At 38.0% G+C, this 23773-nt stretch overlaps 1 protein-coding gene across 1 annotated transcript in view; it reads left to right on the top strand.

Annotated features, from left to right (window-relative positions):
* iqgap2 (IQ motif containing GTPase activating protein 2) overlaps positions 1-23773 on the top strand; it is a 90215-nt gene that overhangs the window by 2908 nt on the left and 63534 nt on the right. Inside the window, exon 2 of the mRNA XM_036598074.1 lies at positions 10624-10723. Coding sequence (XP_036453967.1) covers positions 10624-10723 — 100 coding nt within the window. The remainder of the gene's footprint in view (positions 1-10623; positions 10724-23773) is intronic.

The following is a 23773-nucleotide window of genomic DNA, read 5'->3' as shown; positions in this document are numbered from 1 at the left end:
CATCGTGTGATTGGGGGAGTCCTAACTAGCGGGTGGAATTGGAGACGACTAAATTGGGGAGAAAATCGGATAAAAATGAAACATTGTACAGACAAATGCCATTATATAACATTTAAACGAACAGCAACACAGGACGTAAAGTAACTAACGTTGCTAGGTTGTGGGTTAGCAAACGGTCCCTACAGTAACCACATTAGGAAACAGGACACAATGATACTGACCTACTGATTCTGTTAAACAGCAAATATAAGTTCATTTTACCCACCTGTTAAGCAGAAACAGCAACTGTGCCCTTATAACCCCTTTTCATGCCCTCAATACTTTCAGCAGCTGATTTTTCGCCAGCTTTTTGTTTGAATTTTCCCGTTTCACCGTAAATGGTGCAGCAGTTACATTCTGGTACCTCATGCCAGCGTAACCATTGAACTAACCAGACCCTGTGCAACCGGTGAAGCTAACAGGACAAAACAGTCCTCCTGCCTTACGGATGAGGTTTAAAATGTACTAAAAAGGCTAAAAGGGCTGGCATACAATTGCTTTTGTAGTTCTGTGTCTTATTTTTATTTTCAGTCCCGGCCAAAGCAGTACGTCGTGAAGCTAATGCAGTGTGAGCTAAGCTAAAATTAGCGCTCAGATGCTAATGTGCTAGCACAAACGAGTCCTCAACGCTTTGACAACAAACTGTGTTAATTACAGCTCTACACATTTACCCAGCGAGTTTACAGCGAAATAGGAGCCCAATGTGTAATATACCCCAGCAAAAATGTGTTTTATTAGTGAACCAGATATGACGAGGCTGAAGCTGCCTTCCTAGTCACCATCTTCTTGTTTGAATTTTTGCATTCAAGGCAAGTCTGTTTGAGATTACTTAACAACTTGACACAGTTTGAGGCAAAAATGATGATTTAGGCATTACACGTTACTTGTACATTAGCCTTATCGCTCCAGTGCAAAACTAAATAAACAAACACCAAACATGTCTTAGCTGATCGACTACTGCCTTAAGTCCATTCAGGTAATGTCAATAAAGTCCTTAGTTCAATTCTACAGATCTGGCTAGTTAATGAACTAGTTATTAAAAAAAATTCTCTGTTTTTTTTCAAAGAAGTATCCAGATTTATTTCACAAAACAGCCTTCATGTCCATTTAACAAGACTGCCTCACAGACTTAAGCCCACATTTATGAAGGCTGATTTTAGAGCCTCCATCTTCTGTGGGTTGAAGCGGACAAACCAACCCACAGTGCAATTCCTTACAGGTTTAGTGGACGACTGCTATGCTGTTTTTTTGTGTGAATGGTCTAATATTAGCTTCGCCGTCTGGCTGTTTTTGTAAGAGGACACAAACCATTTAGTGAGTCACAGCCTGTTAATGGGAAGAGAGGAAAGAAGCAGCGCGGAAGGCAGGTGAGCTGGAAGACCTGCACTGAGTGGGCCTGAGCTGCATGTTCATACACAACATCTACTGACCATCAGCTTATGAGATATGAATGATAAGATTGTAGGAATCATGTTGTGCTTTGCTGGTCTCTTGGGAGTTAGTGAACAGTTGGGAAGGTATGTTAATGTAACACTTTACTTGAATCTTGGGTCATTACATTGACATAACCATGCTGTTAACATGTCAGGGAAGATGGCAATGTGCTGTCATGAGTTGTCATGACATTATAGGAAAGTCAGTTCACTTGGCAGCCACCTTTGTAGCTAGACAGTTTTTCCAGCCATACAAAAACCTCATAGTTTGTAGCATTTGGCCCAATAACTCACAAAAAAAAACATTTTTTTTTGGCTTGTTCTGGCTACTGGTGCAGATCTCCACAACTGAGCACAAGTAAAGGGGGGCTTTTCCTGCTCGCAGCTTAACCTGCAAGCTGATTCGCTCTTTTTATTGTAGGGCGTGACTTTCTCTGTAAACAGATGACACGTTGGGCATTACGAAATTCCCCATTCATTTAACAACCAGTGACAGTCTCCTCCTTCATAATGTCTCTGCTAGAGTACACTTAGCAAACATTAGCATGTGAGAAGCTGACATTACAGCAAACATCATAGTATCTGTCATGACAGTTGCTGGTAATGGTAACATAACACTGTTATAGTACTTAACAGAATTTGTCATGACAGCATGTGACTTCTGCCATTACATGTTATGTAGGAAGTTTCAATTAAACCGTTGCAACGTTATTGTTAATAAAGTATATACGGATTCTGGATCCGGTTCTCCTGCTTCTCTGGAAATCTTGCTGTACTAGGGAATACAAGCTGGGATAACATCCAACAGGAGCTGGAACAACTCAGAAAACAATAGACAAACAGAGATGAAGGTAAACATTAGAGAAAATAGATCAAAATCTTGTGAACAGAAAATGATGATAGCATCAGCAAACCTACAAATATTACCAACACTATGTGCCAGCTCTTGTCATGGGAAGGTAACTGAAATGTTGTGTAGATGGGTAAGTTTTCAGTCTAGATTTAAAGATTGAGAGGGCATCTGAATCCCAAACTCAAGGAGAGAGGTTGATCCAGAGATATGGGGGCCTTGTGAGAGAAATCTTTCCTCCGCAGTGAATTTGGTTGCTATATTGGCACAAAAACACAGACATTTTGGGCATAAAATAAATAGATACATAATTACACATATTTACTAGGACTGTCACTATTGACTTTGACTATATTTGTAAATTAATAATCTACTGGTTGTTTTGAAGATTAATTGAGTATTCAGAGTTTTTAAAAAGGCTAAACAATAAAAATGGACGTTTTAATTGAGTAATTCAGTTTAATTGAGTAATCTTGATTTACACAATAGCTGTAACAGTTTTATCGATTTAATGCGCAAATTGCAAGTAAATAAATAAAAATGTCTTAATAATGTGATTTTTGCTGCCCAGCAGATTGTTTTCAACAAAACTGACATTAATCTATAAAATGCTTCAAGTAATGATTTCACTTCAAATAAATAAAACAGTGTGCATTATTTCTCCATCAGATCCACTGCTAATATTTGTGCACTTTCTGTTTAGAAAAGCTGTAGCGTTTTCGGGACATCACTGTCTGTAAGTGCAGAACATTAGCAGTATTCCTTTTAAACATGCTCTTCTCTCCTCCTCTCTCCAACTCTACCCCTCCATCATGCTGTTTATGTTTGTTGTAAGTGGCATGTGAAGGTAATCTGTTTTAATTAATGTGTAAAACCATGTATGTTTTCATAACATTTCAGGTATCACTAAGAAATCTTTCTGGTAAATTTGAAAACAATAAAAATAAATAAACATTCATAAAACATTACCAACCATTTCTGTTTCCGTAGCCAACAAACCTTTGGATGGAAACAAAGATAGTGAAGAGCAGAAAGATCTTGAAATAAAATCAAAAATATAAGTTCATGAGACTGTAACATCTAACAAAGCGTCACATTTAAGTGTGAACAAGTCACGTAATGAACTAGAAGGAGAAAGTTTGTGAATGAACATTAAATTTGGCTTGACAGAGATGTTGCTATGGTATCCCAGGTGGTTGCTAAAGTGTTGTTATGTTATCCCAGATGGTTGCTAAGATGTTTCTAGGCCATTATTATGCAATCCCAAGGTGTTGCTAGGCTGTTACTATGGTATCCCAGGTGGTTGCTAAGATATTGCTAGGCTGTTGCTATATTGTCCCAGATGGTTGCAAAGGTGTTGCTAGGCTGTTGATATGGAATCCGAGGTGGTTGCAAGGTGTTGCTTGGCTGTTGATATGGAATCCGAGGTGGTTGCAAGGTGTTGCTTGGCTGTTATGTGTGTATACACGCTATGATCCTGCGTGTGTGTGTGTGTGTGTGTGTGTGTGTATACTATTCAATCTTGCAACGTTTTGAGGTTCCAGCTTGAAAACTTTGACCTGTAAAAAGAATAGAATAAAATAATAAAACCAAGAAGGATAAGTTGGGTTTGTCAAGCCAACTTAATAAGGAATAAACACATGATATTATAGGTTCACTAACATACATAGTTACAAAGGCAGTAATCTGTGGGTGGCTTCAGCTGTGTTTACCCGCTGATCATTTACTCCTGCTTGTGGCATTTTCTGTGATGCAACTGCAAAACAGCTTTGTTGCCATCTTTTACAGCGAGGTGTCCATTGGATAGATGACAGTGATAAAGATGAACAAAGAGACGGCACAGTGAAACCCGGTGGAGATTAGTGGGCAAGCCGCAGCGTGTATGCCAGGGCTAAAATTTTGCCGGCCTGTTTGGCATTATGAGCCACTCATTTACAAAAACAAAGGCAAGCGCACGCAACTGTGTGTCAGCAAGCTTAATTATTGTTAGGTGAATAGGGCTTGGGAAAAGAGTTGGCGCTGCACTGGCTGGCATTCTCTCTGCCCATTCTTTTGCGTTAAGCACCAAGTGATAACATTCAGCCTGTGGTGCAACCCACGTTCTAATCCTGGGTTCATAGTAGATCACTTTCATGCTGTAATATTCACTACACCAGTTTTTCTCTAGTATTGATTCTACCTTCATCGTTTTTATAGCTAACATTTGGACATACAGTGCCAGAAGCCACATAAGCAGGTTCATTTAAGATTACTCAACAACTGAATATGATTTAATTTAGGCTTGCAGTTTGCACAGTACTAATTAGAGGTCATAAGCTTCCATTACCTCTACCTTACCCTCATAGCTCCAATGTAAAACTAAAGAAGCAAACACAAAACATGTCTTAGCTGATCATTTAGGGTGTCATGAAATATGTCTAAATTTGAATTTTCATTAAATGATTGCTTTAATTCCAGCCCTAACTGGCTACACCTGCTCCATCCAGTGGCTTTTATTTATTGATATTTCTGAAGTTTGTGTTGGAGCTGCAAGACATTAGATCTAGAGGAGAAGTGTTAGTGACCACCTAATTGGACAATATGTTAATTTGATAAATGAAATAAGAACTTTTGATTAAAAAAAAAGTTTTTGAGCTAGTTATATGATAATTAACATAATACATAATTTCATTTAACCATATGATAAGCTTACATTGCCTTATACTGAAGTATTCAAGTATTCTGCTTTTGGATCTTTTGACAGTGCTAGTATTGGCCGTAGGGATGCATGCTATCAAAATCATATTGTTCTCAGCAGAGATATGCTTAAAAAATGATTCATGTCGGACTGATGATTAGTTTTGACCAATATTTCAAAGCGATACTTGATGACATTTTTATTGCACTCCAGGAGAGCAGAATATGTGGGTGATGCTGGGCTACTGTGCTAAAATGTTTGCAATTGTTAACTCATACAGAACATAAATCTTATGTTTCTTCATAATGCCAATCAATGTAGGTTTAGTCCCAATTTCTACATTTTATATAGATATAAAGGTTCATGTATCGTCATTGGCAGATTCGTATATGAACAATATCAGATATTAGCCCACAGTTCCCATATTGCATCCGTAATTGGTCAGTGAAATATTAGTCAGTAATTAGTCAGTAGAAGCACAGGCTTCCCCGAGACCTGTAAAGCCATCCTACCCACCCAGAAAGAACGAGGCTACTTGTGCTTTCTTGGTCTCCTGGCCATGGATGGCTGTAGCATCATCTCCTGATGTTAGGGCCAACGCTAAGATGGCTGCACCACTTGGAAGCCTGGCTGCGTGCTTATGTAACACTATTTCATTATCTCTGGTCTTGGAGAGCTGCGCCATGGACTCCATGGATTATTGGATGGATGGATGGATGGATGGATGGATAGATAGCACTCACTCACATTGACGCTGTGATTGTGTAGAGGTATGATTTGTTTTCACAGCAGGGGTTCCCACTCCTCATTGCTCACTGGCAGCTTAACACAGAGTTACAACATTTCACATGCATATTGAGCCAACAGAGTCATATTTAATTTAATAAGTTTAATACGTTTTAGGGAGAAATATTTTATTTGATCAAATTCATTCGAAATATTACATTTTTAAAAATCAATTTGAAATGTACTTACATTCTTTATTTGTGCATCATTTGGTCTTTTTGGCCCTCGGCCCACAACAACTGAGGCATGTTGACACCCCAGTTTGGGCACCCTTGGCCTATGGCTTATATAGTATCTGAACCCTGCTGCCGTCTACACTCGATCTGTGTTTCACGACTAGCTCTTTATTCCGAGGTTTATTGTGATCTCATAGGATCACCGCTTTGTCATTGACACAAATGCTGTTGGGTTGTAGTGCCTGCTTTACGAATATTAAGAATATTACTAAAACCTTAATTACATATTTTGGCTTTGTCATAAGGAAGTTCCACTGTATCTATAATGATCTGTGTTCATACAGCTGAAAAGTCTTTAACATGCTGGTTAACTCATGAAGTGCCTCTACAGCAGGTGTACATTTTAAAGGCAGCATGCTGTACATAATCAAAGACTTTGTGGTTGGCAGCTTGTTGACACGTGTGAAGCTGATGTGGCTGATCACGATAAAACCTCCACAAGTGTCAGACGGGAGCTCCGCCTGGGTCACACGAGGTTGCGCACACTGTGTGTGTGTGTGTGTGTAGGGGGGGGGGTTACTGTAAGTGTAAACAGTAATCTCAGAATTAGGGCTGGGCAATGTACGTCACACACAAAACAGTTGAATAATCATATTGTGGCATCTCTACTTTTAAACATTATTTTAGTTCAGTTTTGTCTTCTTTTGTCATTTCTGTTGGGCTCTGTTAATGATGTTCAAAGCTCTGTTGATGATGTTCAAAACTAGTGGTGTGCATCAGCAAACTGTGCAGTAACAGGAGTGCAATGTCAAAAACATTCATTAGTTTATGACACCTTTTTGAGAACAAAATTTCAGTTAACTGAACTACTTTGTTGTAACTCCAGTCACATTTTTAACAAAGTTTATAGGTAGAGATGCATTGATATGGGACTTGCAAGCCAATGTTGATATCTAATATTTTTCATATACATATCTGTCAATGTGTAGAATGTGTAATTAGGACATCTACCTGGATTAGCATTACATAGAGGTAAATACTTTGTTTCTAGAAGACTACAAATGCATGCTACACTCTTATTATTAATGGTACCAGAAAGGCTTCTTTGCAACCTGTTTAGTTTCCCCAAGAACCTTTCAAAAAGTGGGATTCTTTGGAAAACCATTTTTTGTGAATTAAATGCATGAGTGTGAAGTTTAAAGGATCTCCACATGATGTAGAGTTTCTAAAACAGATCGGTAAGATGGTAAGGATCCTTTACATGATGTGAACCTCCAAAAGGTTCTTTCCATGCATAGATCTCTTTATTAAACAGGAAAGCAGAATGGTTCTTCTATGGCATCATTTAAGGAGCCTTTTGTGGCACCTTTGTGTATTCCAGTGTTACCCAAACTTTCTGCTCATACCAATATGATTCTGATCATCATGCATCCCTGTTTATAGCTATAGTAGCCTTTGATTAATGCATTGTTTTTATGTGGAAGTAAACCAATTAGTCTTGACAAAAAAAGGTTAGCCTAACTCAGATCACATTTTAACTAAGTTGATTTTATTTAAACAAAGATGACCGTAGCCTCACTGATGGTGTTAGCTGAGGGCCACTTAACCTCTTCTTAAAACTTGCTCAGAGGAGAGTTCCCAACAACCAGGCAGGATCTGCTCAGCCAGAAATAAAAGGATTTAGCCGTGCTTAGAAGAGAAGGGGGTGGGGATCTGGGTAGAAAGCAGGTAAAGGTCAGTTTGAAGCAGCTTTACCCTGTTTCATAACTTGACCTTGTTTAGTTATGACTCACTTGAGGGCATGAACTCTAGGACGTCAAAGAACCAAACTGCCTGGAGTTCTGTTGACAGTGGCTTGATCAATGAAGGATCGATGATATATACAGAGTGTAGACGCATGTTGGTGTATTTAAGTAGTTGTGGTTGTTACTGATTAGTTGTTGTGTTTTTGCTGAGACGTTTTCACTCATTTCAGCTGGAAATTTGTTTCCAGCTGAAAGTTTTATTTTCTTTTTTAGTTTTAACCCTTAAATTTATACATTAGGTCACAAATGGCCTGTGACCACATTTGACCTCAGTACTTTGTCCATTTTTTTTCAGATAGTAAAAATCTAGGGATAAGAAAAAACAGGGAAAAAATTTCTGGGTTTGAATAAATCTCCAGTAATTTAGAACAACAGAGAGGAGAAAGAATGTGACATACAGTTTTCCCTAAGTTTAAACTGAATATATACACAGCGTTAACTGTTAAATGAAAAATTAGTTTTGTTACATTAGCAACGTAATGAAATTCAACAGGCTGCGCCAGAAGTGGTCGCAGCGGGTTGGGTTTGGGGGGAGGGGTGGTATCGCAATTCCGTCTTCTGCAACCACGACACGAGACTGTAGATGTTTGTGTAGCGGTTTCAGTCTCAGTTTCAGAAATGATACACCGCTAATAATTACCATAATGTTTCAGTCTTTGGTGCTGTGTAGTGGTGGGCAGTGTGATGACATATTATTCTTATTGTGATAAAAGACATTACAGTGTACTTTTCTGAAAATATCATGCTTATCACGAGTACTTGTAAATCAGTGTTTCCAAACCCTGGTCCTGGAGTTCTCACTGTCCTGCACATTTTAGAGCTTTTCCTGCTCTAACACACCCGCCTTGACTAAACAAGGGGTTATTAATGAGCTGATTAATTGGATAAGCTGTGTTGGCAAAAATCTTAAATGTGCAGGGCGATGGGGTTTTCCCAGACCAGGGTTGGAAAACAGTGCTCTAAACACTGAACAATTGCGTGCATCTTTAAAAAGCAGGAGTGAATGAAATACATTACTTCAGTGCTTGAGTGAAAGTAGATGGACTCTTAGTCAAATATTGCCTGATCTATATTTTTTCTTGAGTAAGACTACAAAAGTAATTGCTGGTGAATTATTATTTTTAAGTTCTTTTAAGTTCTATTAAAGGGACCTAACCAAGTTTTGTATTTTTTTGTAGTTTTGAATTTTGAAGCTCGAAGTATTTCTACTTTTAATACAAAAGTACATTCACAGGCAAATACTTTTTCACATTTGTTTAAGTAAAAATGTAGATAGAATACTTAAACGTTTACCCAAGGATGATATGGCAAAGATTTTGTGTTTAGTGTTTTATCAAGAGTACATCTACTTTGACTCAAATACTAGAGTACTGTACTTCACCCACCTCTAAAAAGATCTACTGACCTTTGGAAAATTATGACAACTTACTTAGTTACTGTTGCTATGTCCCTTTCAAGTGAGGCCACATGGTAGTACCCGTAACCCTTGTACTGATAGTTTAAAAAGGTCAGTAGCACAAAAATATATGTAGAAGCACACAGAAGAGTATCTCTGAAAACATTATTCATTATTATTCATTATTATTCAGAAATAAACTGGCTTACCGAGATGTTCAGTGCAGATATAATTATTTGATTTATATGAATGTAGTCCAATTAAAAAGGATTCTGAAAGCCATGTTAGCATCAATCAAGCCAAAACTTTTTTTAGCCGCTTCAGATAAGCTAATGCTGAAGCTAACAGTCCATGCCATGTTAGATTCTGAGAAGGACTTGTCATCTTTTAGGCTTTTTGGAAACTTTCATGAAACAACATATGATTGCATACGTCCCAGTGCATTAATATTTGCACACTGTATTCTTAATCACTAATCTTAGCACTGTGCAGTCTTGTTGGGCTGATTTATCAAGCTACATGTTAGTAGCTGAGTTATGAAAAGCTAACTTAGCTAGCTAACTGATCTTAACATTGTTCTGTAACGTTATTTATTGTTAGACATCATGTTATAATGAGTATTAGCAAGTACAGCAACCCCAGCATAATTCGGACAGGTAATAGTTTTGGCACTGAGCTGTAATCATGGTCCTCCATATAGTTTAATCCAGAACTCTTTTAGCTTCAGAAATGAAATAGAAACAGCTCCCCAGTAAAACATTTCACCATCATAATTTACTGCCAGCACCGTAAGTTTGTCAGACGGAGTTTTTTTTCTTCGCTTAATGGAAGAAGTAGTGATTATAAATAGTTGTGATTGGCTGAGAGGCGTGTCAACCATTATTTTTCCAAACAGTCAGTTATAAAGAGCCTATAAACAACAACAAACAGTGTATAGCTACGGTAACTACGCAGTAATAAGTATCTTGATGGAGAAGTAGCTGGTTAATTTTGCAAACATGTAATAAAAATGATTATTCAATTTTCCAAAGCCTTTTAAAAAGTAAAACTACGGCTGTTGGTGCATTTTATCATGTTCACAATTCTCAGAATAATGTTGTGATATATTCATAAACATGACTTCTTGTAAGGTTATATTTCTGCCAGTTTGACCACCCATCATGCTGTGTGAAATGCTTTGAAAAGAATATAAGGCAACTTGTGAAAGAGATTTAATGGACTAGAAAAGCACAGGCAGTATTATAGTTGGTATTAAAATACTGAATATAATTGTACTTACATGAGAAGAATTATGTTCTCTGTGTTAGCGCAGATTGCCTAAATGAACCTAATAAACTGTTTAGCATAAGTGCATTGGCGCTGTATTAGAATGGGAAGGCTCAGAGTGGGTCTTTAGTTTCTCTCTCAATTGATTTGTGTGCTTCACTTTCAAACTGTTATTTCCTTCTGTTTATTCCACAGCCATTGTGGATGATGAGAGGCTCTCGGCGGAGGAAATGGATGAGAGGAGACGTCAAAACATCGCCTATGAATATCTCTGTCACCTAGAGGAGGCCAAACAGTAAGTTATTTAGCTTAGGCTGTGTGTGTTACTCTTTCTGCAAACGGTAATAGCGTAGTCTCCTTATCTGATTGTTCTGATTGCATACATAAGGTTTATGGGCGCATCATGATAGCCTTGTGTGGTGAAGTGATTTGGAACAGTTACTTCAATATACCACATTTTATTGTCCATACATTATATTCTCTGTTCTGTGTCAACGTTGTAAGAAGTGGTGCATGCTGTAGTTTGCAGGGTCAGTTCAGGCTGTTTCACATGTGGTGCACCATTAATATACATTTTGTGTATACATGTTTACCATAACCAAGCTCAGGCCAGGCATGGTCAAATTCAATAAAGGGGCCATTAGAGCATTATCAGCTGTCAATTGTATTACGGGGAGCATGACCCACATGTGAGGAAAAGCTACAAAGGACGACGGGGAAGATTGCTGCAAGCTTTGTTCTGAGAAGTTAGGCGAATACTCTGTCTAACCTATTAGCCCAGATACTCAGGATAAAAGATGGCTAGTTCTAAGTCAGAATTGCAAATCAAGGAGAACGTGAATGAAACCTTGCAGCCTACTCTTCTCCACAGATTTCATGACTCTTGGCTGTGACTCTGTGGCAAAGCCTCTGTTCTCGGAATCCTGTCATCTCGCATTAGGATTGTATTGCTGGTCACTAATCGGCCTGTTAAGGAGCCAGGGGCATTACATCCTACTGTGCTATTCGGCAGTTATGAGTCACAGATAAAGGCTATTACAAAATGTTTGACTCCTGCAGTGCCAATGCTTACACATCAAGGACATACAAAAGAGCAAACATATATTTGTACACTCTAAGTAAATTGTGCTTTTCTACATTCAGGTCCAGGCAGGTGATGTGGTAGAAATGAAACATTACGATTTGTGACGGTATTTTCTCAATACATGAGGTATGCAGACAGTAGGAACAGACAAAATGCATCAGCAAAACATTGGTGCCACATTTAGGGGCACTTCGGCTAAAAAGAAAGTGTAGCCATTGGTATATCAGTTGCAAACATGCCTGTTCACTTCCAAGCAGTGCTGAAGTAGTCAATAGAGAGAAATTTCAAGACTTTCAAGTGCAAGACTAAGAAAACACCCTTTTCTGATGATGTATCTTGAAGGTGGAAGGAACTTTTGAAAAAAAAATCAGAGCACTTTAGGGTGGAAACTTGCGGGCGGGTTATTTGAAATGTTTTTTTTTCTTGCTCTCAGTGGCAGCGCTAGCACGTCAGTAGCTACGCTAGCAGTCTTTTATTGCTGTGGGTTGATTCCCAATGATTGTATTATGTATTTACGTGATGCATGATGCATGCAGGAAAAGATGAAACAATTGGTCAAAATTAAGTAATGAAATCAGATAATGGTATAATAAGGTGAAAGCCTATAAGCTGCTTGTTACTAAGCAGGTTATGAAGTAGCTATGCTCTGGTTGCTGTTGTTTTCAGGCTCTGTGTATTTGGTTTAAATCTGTATTTTTTATACATTCAGTTGTTCAGTGTTCTAAAAGCATTGATGGTACCCACTTGGGGTGGGCAATATGATAATATGTTACTGTTATCGTGATAAATTACACCATGATATGCTTTTGTGAGTATATTTTGGGTATTGTGAGTACTTCTAGAACAGCTGCATGGATCATAAAAAAGACTTTAGACCATTTATAAAGCAAAATTCACTGTACTCATAGTTTTATAGTTTTCATTGTGTCCGTTCCAGCTTGTTCATAAACCTCAGAAAACAGTGAATTATGACTATAATATATTTCTAAGTTCCAGCAGTGTCTGATGGTTGAAGGCACAAATGTATGGGATGCACAAATTAGACAAATGACTTGAGAAATCTGGCAATGCTGAAAATCCTATTCCACCTTAAACCAAGTGCCTGTACAGGGGCCAGAATGTAACTGGTACTCCATTTAAGGGCGAATGCTAAATTCCAACAAAAAAGCTGCCCAATAATAAGCCTTATAAAAAGGTGTCCAATGATATACTGAAACCATCAGAAATTTTAATTATACCATGATATGAATTTTTTGGATGTCCACTACTATGTTATATAGAGAAAACATCTTTAAGTATCATGATATTTTTGGCATATTGCTCATGCTTAGTAGCCATAATGTGCTCAGAAAACAGTACTGTGATGTAATTTATCCTGATAATGATAACATTTTGACATATTGATCACCTCTACTTATACTTCCTTTGCTATAGTGTAGTGCCGTGGATAACACAGCTCATCAGCTGACAAGCACATTTTTTCCCACACCTTTTCTCCCTCCCCCACTCCAGCGCTTTACCCGAGAGACTTTGTACCTGCTGACTTAAGTAAATAATACACGTTTACCCATGTGTGCTTTTTAGATAGGGGTCCTGCTGGGAGAACTTTTTTCCATTACTGGCTGTGGAGTTGTGTGACGTTAAAGACCTAAATGAGTTTAATGGAGGCCGTAACAACGTGATGTTGATAGCTGTTAGCACGCTTCCTGGACAACATTAAGTGTCTTATTTCACCTTCTGCTTCTGCTTTAGCCCCCTGATCAGATCTCTTTCACCTTCGCTTTTCAAAACGCTGAATTCTTAGAGACTAAAGGAATAACTGCCTTTATTCTTAAAGCTTTATACAATGAACCATAAAGCCACCTTTGTTAATACAATATATGCACAACTTTATATTTCTATATCAGACAGAGTATCAGATTACATGTTTTAGTAATGGCCTAACAATTTTGAAATAGTTTCAAAAAATGTAAAAACACATAAGACACTATCGAAATTTGAGTCAGTTTGATACAATACAGTGATGTCTCAATTCATCAATACAGCAAAAATAATGAGTGGCAGAAATATAAAATGGTCCATTTGCTACATATTCTTGTAGTACTATCCCCCATCCATTTATGGTTTATGTATCAAAAACAGCTGTGATATATTATTACTTGACTATTTTTAATTGAACAAGCTGTTTTTATTTCTGTGTCTTTAAGACCACATTCAAAAAGCAGCCTGAGCTGAAACACTCCTTATAAGCTAAGTATTACTCAGTACTACTTATAAGTAGTGAACAGACAGAGCTAAACAGCTACAGGCTGAATAGGTGGATATTTGTAAATGTGTTGGTAAATAACTAATTTTTTTTTTTTCATGTTATGGGTCCTTTATAATATGTTAACGTAAGGTACAGTTGCAGTTCATTAGAGCGTTCAACTTTATAAATATATGATATTTGAAACAAAATCTGTACTTTATAGTACAGAGCTAATACACCAGCCACAAGCTAACACGCTAGTCAGGATGGTATTGGATGGTATTGTGTACCATGGTGTGGGACAACAAACAGCAGTACAAATGCTCATGGCAGAATCTGTAACAGCAGTTTTTAGTGTGAAAAACATGCTAACAAAGTCGCTTACCTATATGGCTGAGTTGCTTCTTTCTGTATTCACTCGTATGTCGCTGTGTGGTCACTTACAATCTGAGCTAATGTTGTTGAGAGAGCAGAAGGAACCGCTGGACTCTTGGCTTAATGATAGCCTTTAGTCTCGATTAAGCCTTTAGCACAGCAGCCCGCTAGGTGGCCCCGTGCGTCCACTAGCCACGCCTGCAGTGCACCTCTATCAGTCAGTAGCGGGGTCTCGCGGCCTGCCGCTTCAACCAAGCCAGAAAAAACATAACATCATAACAATTCCTATGAAAAACTACGTAGAGTTTTCTTTCACTTCGTCTACTCTGTTATTCAGCATATTTTCATAATGTTATATGCCCTGTGCCTTTGTGAGGTGAAAACCCGACAGTGTGAAACAAGCTTTGTAGCTTTTCTTAGTAACACAACCAGTTGATTCAGTTATTAATCTTAAGTAAACAAAAACCTGCCATGATGTTATTATTAGGGCTGCACGATCTGGACCAGTTACGTATTATGAGATATCACAATTTTGATATGCTTTTACAGTTTAAGTTGTTTCATTAAAGTTTGTTAAAAGTACCAGTTTGTTTCAGCGCTAGTTTTAGCATTAGCTCATCTGAAGGGGTAGCTTCCATCTCTCAAACCTCCTCTTAATAAGACACGAGAACCTGTCACTTTAACGTCCAGTTGTTAAAGGATTTCTTTGGTCTGATTAATGTAAACCTGTATTCCAAATGAAGAAAAATGTGTATGTAGTATGTAAAAAGGCTGTCTATCAAAAAGACAGCTCAAAACACCTTTTTGAATGCTTTCAGTTTCAAGTGTCAAAAATACTCTCTGAAAATGGAAGTTGGCCTCCAGTCACATCTGTCAGCCTGTGAATAATAACTTCACTGTCAACTAATAATTCACATCGGTCGTGCTTTATTACTTTGATAAAACAGATCAATGATAAGATCGCACCGTTTGAAACAGCCCTGTGAATGAGCTCGTAGACTCGCTTGGAAAAAAAAAATACATCCAACAAGAAAGGAAGCCCTGCATATTTATACAGTGACGAAAAACACAATAGCACACACAAAGCCCCAGTTCTACACACTGCGGTTGTTCAAATGATTTTACTGTTGCCACCGGCACTTGCACGCTATGTAACCTCTCTGGCGGCAGATTTAAACCGGGGCCTGGCACCAGGCCTGCTGGGTTCACGTGGTTAACAGGGAAATAAAATAAAAAGCCTGGAGTCAGAACAGTGTATGGAGTCAAACTTAAAACAACAGTAATTTCAGGGGAATGCGGTACAGTTATGTTCCCTAACTAAAGGTACTGAACACATGCCGCTGAGAAAACCACCCCTAGTAATGGACCCTGAAAGGTGCAGTTTAGACTCTTTATCTTAGTACCTTTTTGAGATTTTTGACTACAAATGGAAAAAAAAATAAAAAAGATTTCCTGTTTTGTTTTATAATACACTGACTTCAGGGAAAAGTTTATTTACTTAAAAATGAATGACCTCTTCAGGCCCTGCCCACAAATGCATTCTTTCATAGCAGCTGTTACGAGATTAGACAAGTTTTACAGAATGCTGGCCTCATGATTTTAGATTACTACATCCTTTTTATCTTAATTGTGATCCGTTGTACTCCTTCTAAAAACAAATATGATTTGAAATGAATAACATTCTGAAACAGAGCTGCCCAAAGGGCGTCAAATGGGCCAAGTTGGTTTGATTTGGCCCACCAGAAAGTTACCCGAACCTTTCTCCCTCGCCATTGAGAGAATTAACTTATTTTTGTAGTTTATAAAACTTTGTTGTCGCCTTAAAAATGTATTTTTAAGTATGTTTTTAGTCACAAAACGTAATGTAATGTGGTGTCTAAGTCAACACAATAAATTATTAACTGAAGCCCAGCTGCTTGTGTGTTGTTGCTATGACTCTCGTCATAGACTGTAATCCTCTCGTTCAATTACAGCCTTTAAATGGCGAGTTCCATTGATGGCTCTCTCAATAAAAATAAGTTATTTCCAGCTATTAACATGCTATAACCCATCACTGAAGGATGTTGAGTCTTAAGTAAGCAAAACACAGCGTGATAGTGGCAATACCAGTAATATCAGTAACATTAGCACTGTGAGACGTTAGCACTGTGAGACATCTTCTGTAGACTACAGTTCGGTACTCTCAGGTGAACTCTGGATAAATCAACAAGTAGCAAACTAACCAACAATATTAATGTGGAAAAGTACAGGTTTTCAACAAAAAGGATGTAATGTAATGGTATGAGGGTAAAAGGGCTACAATCGTGGAGGTCTTTGAACCATTTACTCTACATATATGTGGTATATGCACCATTGTACTGAATTAGTTTAAACTGCAGTCCCACAAATAAGACAACTGTGATTAATCACAAATAACTACACAACTTAAATTTAATTCATAAAATAAATGAATTGTGGGTAATTATTTAATCGTTTTAGAGCCTTATAAAATTTATAAAATACAGGACTGACTTTCTGGCCCCCGGTCCACCTCAGACATTTCTCTTTAGCACCCCGCTGAGGGCTGGACTGGGAACAAAATTCAGCCCTGGACTTTTGTCTGTTTGCTACATTGCTTATTTACAGCATCTGAATTCAGATTATAAGCATATAATGCTTATATAAGCATATACTGCAGTTCAATGACAAATTAATAAACAAATGCATTTTGACTCCCATCCTAATATCGTCCTCTCTACCATGTTGGAACAAGCAACTGTGAACAAAACCATGCACTCTGACTGGTTCTGGAATTTTGAGTAATAGGCTGCTGCTGAGCTACATTGGTCCTCGCTAAAGTCTGCAGTAGGCATAAAGGGCGATCCCGAGCACTCCTTTGAATCCCAAAATGAGAAATGGGACATCCTAGGGCCCTCCGTTCTTAGCGTACGTGTGCAGTTGTGGACTGCATTACTACAAGTGTGCCGTTCGGGACTGCGCTACAGTGTCACCACCACTACTAGCTATTAAGCAAGCTAGTTGCTTAGCCAGACTTAGTGTGTGATAGTTTAGAACATTAAACTAGCCATCTGTACACTTAGTTGAACTGGCAGACTTAGCTTGCTAGCTAGCTAACTAAGCAAAGGTCTCAAAGATGCCAAACTCTGAACGTATCCCTTGTGCACTTTAGCTCTGTGGTTCCTCGCTCTGTGTAGGTTTATGCTTTTCTCTGAGTTTTGTTCGTACATTTTTATTGAACCCCCACCCTTCATATTTTCTCCATCTCTGTCTCTAGTCTTTCCTAATTGTCATTATGGCAGCATTTGCATTTGCTGTTGTAGTTTGCCTCGCGCTGAGGATACAATGGGCCACTAATATTTCTAAAATTGTGCACTCCAGTATTTGCCCGGCACACGCCGTTTGTCCCAGGTAGTCTTCATTCATTTATATATGGCACTACATCAGAAACAACAATGTGGCAGGTCAAATACTTTAATGCAATTTCTCTTTCTAGCTCTCTCAGCGACCCCCACACATTGTCCCAGTCCTCCCGATGGCCAGTCCATCCCTGCCCCAGCCCTAAAGTATTTAGACAAAAACTGAGTTGTGCTCTCATTTCTCATTAGTTTGGGGGATATGAAATACAAAAGAACACATACGTGGGCAGAGCATGTATAGGTCGGCTGAAACTGAAACATTGAACCAAAGCTGTCTAGACCTTTAAAATTGTAGCAAACATATGGTCTTTCCAGCAATAGGATTCATATTTGTGTAATGACTTTGTTGACCAGTGTTACTACCTCTGAAGGTGAAACAGCCTGACAGATTAGTAATAAATAGTAAAGTAGTATAAGCAGTCAAGTATGACTGTAAAGGAAGTTACTTAAAGCCCTTTCACCTGCATAAAGTGTTCATGTTTAAGTGTTTCCATTCCCCAAAGAATCAACAGTATTCATTAAATGGAGAAGTTCAATTTTCCTGTTATTCTGGGTTGTGCTATGAGGGTAATGCTATTTTTGCCTCATTGTGCTTTGCACATCCTTTGATCACCGCAAACCACCTCTGGTGTTGGAAGTTGTGTAATCAACAAGACCAGCACAGCCAAGACTTGCCTTGCAACTGGAAGTGAAGATATGTTGTAAGAGCAGAATCTTAACAGTTAAAATATTTCTCTATCAGCTCCATTGGCTAGTGTTTGTTCAATTTTTGTAGACCCCAGATGTGAACAGGCTATCAAGCTCCTGCTTGGCATCAGAATCAATAGCTTAAGACTAGTGATCCAGTAAACCTCTAAAATATAAGCTCAGAATACCTTATTTCCCAGATAGACCCAGTGTAAATCTGAATCCAACCGTTCAGTCGAGAGCTTCAAACTTTGTTAAATTCATCAAGCTATCATCCAAGATAAGATATAGTAGAATGGCACAGTGTCTCCAGCTGATCAGATTGTGTTGACAGAGAGTGAAGCTTGTGGGAGGAGGTTGGGGAATTGCTGATACGTGCTTGGGCAGCATGTTGCCTCAGCCATTGTTGATCCATCTGTGTTGTTTTTAATTAAACTACCCTTTAAAGTGGTAAAGAAGGTCTACAGGAAGTGGGAAGATATGGAGATGCAGGAACTGCAGTATCAAAGGCTCAAGACTGCCATGTGATTGAAGTACAAACTGAAAGATTAGAGTACTAAAAGCTTAATTATACTCCTAATATAAGGTTCCTAAATCGTGCTTGACTTGGACATAGGATTCTGGGAAAATTTTTAACTGTTAAATCATTTATAGATTATGTGGACGTTCTTTAAACTTCCTCACAAAAGGTTCTTCACTTGCAAAATCTCATTTGCAAAAATGGTCTTTAGAGAAGTATCCATCGAAAGGTTCTTTAGGGTACCAAAAGCGATCCTTCTAAGGCCTCGCGTTTTTTTTAAGGATGTCGATCCAAGGTGGGGTAGGCAGTACAGCAAAAATAGCATCGCGATACTTAAAGACGTACACAACATGTGTCACAATGTTTTAACACAGACAGTGGCACATTTAAAAAACTACCATCAAAAGCTCTGGATACAGTTTCAAACACTGTACAGCAGTAAATCCAATTAAACAGGACATTATGCTCTTTCTTTAATGAAGCATGTCATTCATCAGTACTGATGATGTTCACAATATGTTTTTCTGCATTTTGTTTATTGTACTAACAAAACTTATCGTGATAGCAATAAAATACCATCATATTGCCCACCTCTAATTTAAAGCACAATGTTTTTCAGTGCAGGAGATCAGAGCTTTATTCCTCGTTCAGACGGGGCTACAGGCAGGACTCCTGATGCTGTATTTGTCTACAGTGTTAAGCTGATTTTGATAAGAAGGTCTGTTAAAGTACAGATACACTGAGGGAGAAACAGGCTGGGTAAAGATTTAGTGTGAAAAAAGAAAAGAGTAAAAATTCTCAAATAACAGGACGAAGGCAGTATGACAGTATGCTAGTTCTTCTGTTTATTTAGTGAAAAGAGACCATGATTTTTTCTAGATATTTTCTTTTTCTCTGTTTCCGATCATATTACAGTAAATATTTCACATCTACTTGGCAACAATTTATTTACTTCAAAGTATTAAGTATATTTAATAAAGTCACTGTTTAAAAAAAATCACTCTCTTGTGTTGTTTCAGAGAGAAAGGAGTATATGGAGCATTTAAACATTTAATGTTAGATTTCTTCTCTCTTAAATCTGTTGTTTTTATCATGTTTTAATTTCCATTCTCCTTTGTTACTTGTTAAATTTTAATTTGAATTATCTTTGTATTTTCTCTTTTGTAAACACTTTGAATGACTGCACTGTATGAAAGGTGCTATATAAATAAACTTGTCTTGCCTTCATTTATTTAATTTCTGGTCAAAATGGCCAAGTTAACTTATATAAGTACAAGCAAAAATTATGTCCTTTTCTGGAGACTTCCTTTCAGGTTTTCCAAGAAATCTGCAGATATATATTCAGTCTTAGTTGCATATTTTGCTTCTCAAGATCTGAGTAAGACAATTACAAATTTAGACTCAGTGTGTATCAGTCCACATCTCAGAGTTCTGTTTCAGTGTTCTAGTGCAAATGTTCTTCTTTTCTGTCTATTTCTTTTTCTCAGTAACAGCTTCTTGACAGCTACACTTTCTTTCAGCATTAAGTTGGATGGACCCCTGTGGACTGTTTTCAGATTTGAACCAAGAGTGGAGCTTGATTTTCTCCTGTCTTTCAAAAAATTGTGTACTGCTTTAAGTCCTGTTTATCTGCTGGTGACAGTTTTGGGGTTTGACAGGTTGTGCACATTTCTTAGGACTCCCATTTCCTCTATATTTTTAAATCACTTTTTATACTCCAATTTTGGAAACTCTTGTTCTTTTCATTTTATTTTCTTTTTTCTTTTGACTTTCCCCATTTTAGAGTACTGGTAGACTTCATGCTGGGATATATTTGCCATTTAGTGTAAATATCTGCAAACTAAATGTCTATTTTCATTTTTATTTTTTTCTGACACTGAAAAATAAATAACTTGCACTTCATTGCCATTTTGACTGGAAATTAAATAAGTAAGATGGTGGTCTCTGACTTTTGCAAAATACATTTGCCAAAACATTGAAAAATAACTGTGTCACCCAGCTTTACTGCCAACTGCTAGAACTCGTAAAATCCAGATCTACAGTTGAAATTGGAAGAAAAACTTAACTGCCACTACGTTTCAGATGACCTCAAAATGGACAAGGATGAATTACAGCTTGAGACAATGCTTTGTTTTAGTTACCCAAGGCTGAGCAGTGAAGCCACACATTTTTAAGCCACTCACCTAATAGGCTTTTAATGTAGAACCTAAAAAACTCCTAGCAAATCATTAACCATAGTTCTACAAACAGTGTCTCAGTACTGGCATTTCAACTGATGCCCTTAACTCATCTCATTTTCTATGCAGCTTAGCTCTGTGTAATGCAATAGCTCTGTTGTACAGCTTCCAATCCTGAATGTAGCCCTATCTTCACTTCACCAAGCAAACAGCACTGTTAAAACAGAAAAAACAGTTTTGTGAAGGAGATACTTTTTCTCCAATCAGCTTAATTGCATAGAAAGGCCCTGTTCATCATCTCAAGTACCATCAACCTCCATAGGTAATGTTTAGGCACAGATGTTAAGAAAGGTCTTCTTCTTGTTTTGACCAGAAATGAGGACAGTTGTCATTTAGATCAGTCAGAACAGCTCTCCAGTGCCTGGGGCAATGCCAGTACCCCTACACAGGCATGAGAAGAACTGTGCCAGTGTAGGTGCCCTGACAATGGAGCCTTGTCTAGTATGTCAGAGGTCGCTCGTTCAGTGGGTCATGGACTAGTGATCACCACAGAGGAAGGAAATTACATTGGCCTGCACCGTTTCACCTGCATATTCAGGATTCAGTGATCTAGGTGAAACACAAGCTTGGGATGTTTTACTGATAGCATGTGGATGTTGGAAAAAGCTTGAGTGGTTCTTTTTTGATGAAACATTTTGTGTTACTGTCTTGTTTTTAGTGCATATCAATTTGTTTTCGCTATCTTAAAAGTTATGAGAAGCATCCAGGGTGGCTTTACTGATGGTACACTCAAAGGTAAAAGTCACTAAATAGTTTTTGGCTTCTTGCAAATTGTTCTTTAATTGGTAAAGAACCTTTACATTGTGTGGGAGTTCTTTTGCTTTAAAAATGTCCATCACACACATACATCTCATTTAGAAAATGGTTCTTCAAATTATCCCAGAAGTCTTAATATAAACCTTTGGTGAATGGGGAATACAGCCCGCTACATTTGAACAAATTGAACAGGTGAGATGCAGCACAATAACTAAAATCTGCTGCCAACAAGTGCAGTATAGTGGAGCAAGACTAGCTTAGCGAACAGTCTTCTGAACTTGTGCCACTGGAACTTCAGTGTGCCAGAATCAAGCCTGTGCTGTGGTGTTAAGATGTAAGATATATCTTAACATGTAAGATCTGCGGTAAGCATGTAAAGATACTGCTATCAGCTACTAGAACAGCTCAAACCATTTTATTAGATATAGAAAGTTAATTTCACACTGTCTTATTTTAATAGACACCATCTTTTGTGTGCTTTAACTAACTGCACAGTCCAAACATCTTAAACATTAAGACCACCACATTAATGTAGGCCTGTTCTGCAGCTCTGAGTTAACGATCTCTCACAACATTGTAATTTGTTCATTAATGTATTTTAGGTAGTATATAGGGCTGTGATAGATTCAAGCTTTTTTGTGACGTGCAAAACTAAGCTGCTGCGTAGTGCCTCACAAATTGCTTTTTTAATGGAATACTGAGACAGATGTTATCCAGAGAAAAGCATGTATCTGTATTTTTTCTGATTTTTACTTTTCTGCATTATTTGAACACGGCTGTTGTCCTTCACATTGAGTAAAAATTTCATGTTGAATGGACCAAAAGAAATGCTCAAAAATGACTTACTTTAAAATCTCATTACAATAACTTACATTAAAAGTTAGCATGTTTGCCTTCTCCTGTAAATTTGCAATTTTGAAGATTCACTGGCTTTTTTTCTGACAAAAAATGAATAAATGCACTTAATGGCCATTTTAACTGGATTTTGTCTGACTTTTGGCAAAAGGCTAAAAAATAACCATATCACCCTCCCTGACTGCCAACTACTAGAACTTGTAAATTCTAGATTTACGGTTGAAATTGGAAGAAACACTTAGCTTCCACTACTTCTGAGGTGACCTCAAAATGGACAAGGATGAGTTGCTTGAGGGAATGCTTTGTTTTAGTTACCCAAGGCTAAGCAGTGAAGCCACACATTTTTAATGTGTGGCCACTCACCTGATAGGCATTTAATGTAGGACCTAAAAAATCCTAGCAAATCATTACCCATAGGTCCACAAACAGTGTTTCAGTACTGGCCTAAAACTCTATGGTTACACACATTTGACACAAATATATATAGATATTAACGGACAAAAATTGCATGTCAAGTTTTGAAAACGAAAACATACATGTTACCACTGTCTATCACATTGAGTCTGAAACTGTCACACTTTGATGCTGCGTAAACATTTTTATTGGAGCCAGCTCAATTTTCAGATGCAAATCAGGCTACCCAATCAGAGCTTGGTTGTCATGGTTGCAGTCCAAACAAATGGCAGCAGAACAGGAGCACAAAACTTTATACAACAAGCAGTGGCAGATCTAGGGGTGGGGCCACAGGGGCACTGGCCCCAGAAGAAATCCAATTGGATTGGCCCTTTAAGTGCCCCCCCTTCCAGACATTCCACCTCCATTCACATCATTGACAAACTTGTCGCCCTTCAGTCAAATTCCTGGATTTGAGTAGTGAATATTCTACTAATGTGAATTGTGTAGATTGAAAGTTTCAGGAGTGCTGCTGTATAGTATTAACTTAGCTAAAGTTACTGGAAATCAGTGCTTTAATAGTCATGCTAAATGAAACCTCTCTATGAGAGCTCAGCCATTGCCTGCAAATTACATCACACGTGGCGATCACAGGGGTCCAAGCACATGGCACCTTATGGCCTTTCAGCAGATAAAACACAAATGATACTAAGTTTTTAGAGTAGCCTTTGTTTATAAAAATTGTTGAGGAGGAATCTTAAAAGAAGATGTTTG

The sequence above is a fragment of the Colossoma macropomum genome, unplaced genomic scaffold (assembly GCF_904425465.1).
Source record: "Colossoma macropomum unplaced genomic scaffold, Colossoma_macropomum, whole genome shotgun sequence".
Taxonomy (NCBI): Eukaryota; Metazoa; Chordata; class Actinopteri; order Characiformes; family Serrasalmidae; genus Colossoma; species Colossoma macropomum.
Note: the sequence above shows the minus strand (reverse complement) of the source record. Positions and strands in the feature narration are given on the sequence as shown.